The sequence below is a fragment of the Colossoma macropomum genome, unplaced genomic scaffold, assembly GCF_904425465.1.
Source record: "Colossoma macropomum unplaced genomic scaffold, Colossoma_macropomum, whole genome shotgun sequence".
NCBI classification, from domain to species: domain Eukaryota; kingdom Metazoa; phylum Chordata; class Actinopteri; order Characiformes; family Serrasalmidae; genus Colossoma; species Colossoma macropomum.
Window position 1 is genome coordinate 1161932 of NW_023494787.1, and position 5195 is coordinate 1167126.

The following is a 5195-nucleotide window of genomic DNA, read 5'->3' on the forward strand; positions in this document are numbered from 1 at the left end:
AAGCCATAGAGACCGGACATTTGAAGGCATTCCTGATGAGATTGGTCACATGGGCTTTGAGCAAACGATTGAGCTGGCAAGGGCCAGGTTCTATTGGCCAAAGATGACCAAATACATCGAAGAGAAGTGCAGAACATGTGAGAGGTGCATACGGAGGAAGGCCCGAGCTCAAAAGACAGCCAAACTGGTAAATATTCAGGTTCAGGGACCCCTTGAGTTAGTATGCATGGATTTTCTTACATTAAAGCCAGTTTAGAAAGATACACGAAACATATTGGTCATCACAGATCACTTTACTAAATATGCCCAAGCCTTTCCCGCTCGTGATCAGACAGCTAAAACCATAGCAACTGTGATGTGGGAAAACTTCATCAGCCATTACATGTTTCCTCACAGGCTGCATAGTGATCAGGGAATTTTGAGTCAGAGGTTGTGTATGAGCTATGCAAATTGTCAGGGGTCAAATCCAGGACCACCCCTACCATCCAAGGGGAAATCCCGTTGAAAGGTTTAATAGAACCTTGTTAGACCTGCTTGGAACCCTCAGTGAGAAGAAAAAAGAACACTGGAGAAAGTATGTAAAGCCATTAGTCCATGCATAAAATTGTACGCGCAACAATGCAACAGGGGAGGCTCCATTTCTTTTAATGTTTGGCTGACAGCCTCAACTTCCAATTGATCTCTCCTTTGGTATTAGTCCAGAAGGGCACAATACAAAAACACACTCCACCAATGTGAGAGACCTGAAGAACAGACTCAAGCATGCATATCGTTTGGCTTCAGAGAATGCTGGAAAACGCTAGCTAATGAACAAAAGGCGCTGGGATGCCAAGGCCAGGAGTTTTGGTCAGAAATTTGGGTCTCAGGAGAAAACATAAAATAGCTGAAAGGTGGGAGCCAAATGTCTATGTTGTAGTAAAACAACCTGATGAGAACATTCCGGTTTATGTTGTAAGGGAAGAAAATGGTGATGGGAAGGAGCGGATCTTGCATAGAGATCTTTTACTACCCTGTGGATTTTTGCCTGCAAAGCTGAGTGATGATGAGGAGATGGAGACTAGGCAAAGGCCAGCAATTCAAGCTTCACAACCAGTGACAGAGATGAGGTCTCCTGCTGAATCTGCTGAGGGGATGGACCTGTCCTACTATGAGGGAAGTGAGTTATCTAAGGAGGACAAGGATGAACAGCCAGAAGCTACTTTGAATCCTGATGCACTTGAGTTCTTTTTGGATAACAGGATGAGTAGAGAGGGAAATTCTGTAGTCCACAAGACTAGAAATGGTCCTACCAAGTTCAAAGAAGTGGAAGATGAAAGAGAAGCTGAAGTTGAATCTGAGGGTAGTCTAGTCATGGGGGCCAGTAGACCTAGCAGAAGAAGAGTACCTCTTGCATATCTTTCAGATTATGAAATTGGCTACAGAGCCAGTTGTAGGCAGCAGATGGTAGCTGGTAGATCTTAAGAGACAGAGCTTTACAATGTCTTATCGGCATTAAAGAAACAGATTGAAATTCTTGCTCAGTCTATAAGGGAAGGAGCTAATGAGGACGTTAGATTTCAAGCTGGGGAGGATGTGACCCACCCAAGAGAAGGAAAAAAGTTATAGCAGATTTATTTTTTTTTATATAAATATATTTTTTTCCCATTTGTTTTTTTATTATTAAAAATGGTCTGCCTACTATTTACTGAAAAATGGCTAAAATAAAGAGGGTATTGAGATCTGTTGCAACACACGGCAACATGTGATCACAGCGAGCCTAATTGTGAATGTAGCACTGTGGCTGCGGGGGGTTGGGGGGTGGTTTGCATCGAATGCTTTGGTTGAATGAATGTATACTCACTGATGCATTTTGCAACAAGTTGTAAAAGTGTGGGAAAAAAAAGAAAAGGAGAAAACTTTGTTCAATGCTCTACTAAAGGAAAAAGTAAAACTCCTGTTACTGTACACACTGGCCTGAGACATTTTGTTATTCAGACAATAAGGTAGTGTATTGCTACCTGACCCACACAAAAGTTCTCTTTTTTCTTCTTCTGTTGTGTACACAAAAAGGATTTGAAAGGTTTTCTTTGTGTAGCAGGTTACACAGGGAATAGAGGTTTGTGGTCTTGATGAAAAAAATAACAGCACATCATCTCCCACTTTCAAGTACGAATACCAGATATTAGAGCATTCTGCCTTATTGCTTGAACCAATGGTTCAATCTCAAAATATCAAAGAGCAACTGGCTAAGAGCGTTGTTGTCTCTATTTCCACAATGAAGGGGAAAGTTGGTAGACCTAGCAAATATATGCACAAACAAGACCACTCAACCCAGTCAAATGCCTTCTTTGCAACCCTGGGATATCTGAATGTTATCAAGGAGCCATCTAATGTAATCAAAGATATCCAACACTTATCCAAAAACTCATCTGGTCTTCCTTAATAATATCAGGTAGCACTTTTTCCAAACACATGGCTAATATTTTTGACCAGTACCTCCATACTTATTGTGGGGACCAGCAGGGGATGTAAAAATAGTCTGCTGGAGTTTACCTTCCTGGCCATCTTTACAGCACTGCTGTGCTACAGGCTTGTCAACAGTAGTGGTTCAGAGTGTAAGTGATATAGTGTGAAAAACACATCCAAAAACACTCATAAGTAATTAGCATCTGGATACGGTGTCAAATATCTGATGTCATATGCAAACAGTTGTAGATATACAATACCAATACAGATATACTTCCATTTGGCCCAAATGTGTCTACAATGTGTCAAAGCTCATCCTGAAATATCTGAGAAATCACATAGAAATTCCTTTTGCAGTGTATCTTGGATGTATTCACACTGGACACCTTCACTATCAGGAAAAAATCCATTCAGCCCACAAAGAATGTAAATGTGAATAGGCTCTTTGTCAACCAACAATCTATCACATACTATTGAGGTAACATACTAACTACAAGTTTCTGACATCCACTGAAAAAAAGATTTTTGCCCACTTCCCAAGCAGAATTCTTTGAATTGGACAATATTTTATTTTATTATTTTATTTTTTGCAAGTACAGCCCTAAATGTTCAAATTCCTTCACAGCATTTTTATAGGAGTTCGATCTGGGCTTTGACTTGGCCGTTCAACAAGCCTCCATTTCTTCTTTTGATGGTACTACACACTTCAATAACATAGAGCAAACCAGATCAGATAATTCAGGTTTATATTAGACAGGTTCATCCAAGATATTCTCTAATAACTGAGTGTGGGTGCACCTGAATTCAACTGAACTCATTTAAAGTACTGATATGTAAGGGTGTACTTACTTTTTTATATAAGAACATTTTATTTCTACTTATTTCAGTTGTATAATCATAAGGCTTTATAATGAATTTGTTTCATTAGATGAAAAATAAATGGCCACTGAAGTGTTAAGTATATTCCTATAGTTTTTTATACAGTTGTTTGCTCAAAATTGCATTTTCTGACAATGATTTTTTATTAAATCATGTTCTTTTCTTGACAAAATGAATGAGATAACAGCACTGAGAAATCATATAACTGGGGAAGATGATTAAATGACAATGGTAAAAAGATAAATGGTTTAAGTTGAAGCAATACTGTAGAATTTTCAACATTCAATACATTTTAATTTATTAATCATAGCTTCTTTAACTGATAAAATCATGGGTAATATGTGATATTTAAGTGTGTATATATATATATATATATATAGTATTATTCCAGAACTATGACTATAGATGTATCAGGTTTAATATTTCACCCTATCTAACTTTCATTTACAAAATCATAACAACATAAATATGGAATGCAAATAAAAGGTCATAATTTTAGAAGTGAAAATAGACCTTTCATCTTTCACACGAAGAAAAGTGTCAGTAGCAGAGTCTGAGTATAATTTCACCAGAATAAAAAAAATCTCCGTAACCAACAGATGTTCACAAAATAAGGCTTTAAAGAGTAGATTTTACTCATGACAAAGAATCTTGATTTACTGTTAGGTGTTGATGAATGGGCAAAATATGTTCTGATGCTTCCAGGCCTTTTTGTTCAGAAAGCTCTGCTGTCTATTCATGGTATGCCTTAGACTATCTGTGATTACACATTCAGCACAGGCTGCAATCAAATGTGTTCACTGTTTGGCACAGAAAAATGACTTATGAGAAGTACACAGCAGTTTTGCTGCAATTTTCTTAATGCTATTCAACAGTTCCTGTAGTTTCAGTCCATAGATAATATTTTTTCATTATTTTGTCATACACAGATTTCAGTCTGCAAAGACATGTGTGTTTCTCTTCCAAATCATTCCCTTAATCCTATTCGAAATCTCTTGCAGTTTCAGTCCATATACAATAGGATTAAGTAGAGGAGGGATGACCCCATTTTGAACTGACATTATCATAGCAAATATATGAGGTACATTTCCTTCTAATCTGGTGTTGATCACTTCAAAACATGCAGTAACAGAGAAATTAATGAAAATGACAAAATGTGGGAAGCAAGTTTGTAGAGCTTTTCTTCTGAACTCTTTTGAATTCTGTAAACAGACTTCAAGTATTCTAACATATGAGTAGATTATGAAGATCAGTGGTGGACAGACAGCAATGGGTAAAAGAATCAGTCCATATGTACTCATATCAGATATGTCCCCACAACCTAATTTTGCAATTGAGTAATTATTACAATATATTCTGTTTAATTTAAATGTACACAGCGGTCTGTTTGACAGTATTATTGATATGCCCATTTCACAGGAAGGTACAAACCAACAGAAAAATAAGAGCTTTTTCACAGTGGACATTTTTACAAGAGTTGCATATTGTAATGGTTTACATATGGACACATATCTGTCATAGGCCATAGCTGATAACAGTGTGAACTCCGATGTAGAATATGTATAAAGGCAAAAGGCCTGAAACAGACAGGCTCCATGAGAGATAACTTGTTTTTCAGACAGAAAATCACTCAGTACTTTAGGATATAAGGCAGTTGTTCCAAAAAGAGCATTGCAAAGTAAAGCAGCAGTGAATATGTACATCGGCTCATGGAGACAATTGTTTGTGTAAATAATAGAAATGACAACAACATTACAAAAAATGATCAGTGTATAAACTGTGAGGCAAATTATGAAATAAACGTATCTATATTTCTCCAACTCCACGTGCCCTTCCAAAGATATATATGTAACATTATAAAAATAATCCAT

The 5195-nt window shown here is 37.1% G+C and overlaps 1 protein-coding gene across 1 annotated transcript; it reads right to left on the minus strand.

The window, feature by feature from the left end:
* Positions 1-1057: 1057 nt before the first annotated feature.
* On the minus strand, positions 1058-5195 carry LOC118804824 (olfactory receptor 6N2-like). The gene is made up of 2 exons (XM_036565456.1): positions 4410-5195; positions 1058-1165 (listed from the first exon to the last, which is right to left on the minus strand). Exons 1-2 carry the CDS (start codon positions 5193-5195, stop codon positions 1058-1060), a joined length of 894 nt encoding a protein of 297 aa, XP_036421349.1.

What these genes read in the sequence shown, in the direction of transcription:
- LOC118804824 (XM_036565456.1), bottom strand. Translation starts at nt 5,195, where the DNA reads ATGGATTATTTTTATAATGTTACATATATATCTTTGGAAGGGCACGTG. An exon ending in ACACCAGATTAGAAGGAAAT is followed by an intron (nt 1,166 to 4,409) that starts GTACCTCATATA and finishes TGTCCTCCTTAG; the next exon opens with ATAACTCACTTCCCTCATAG.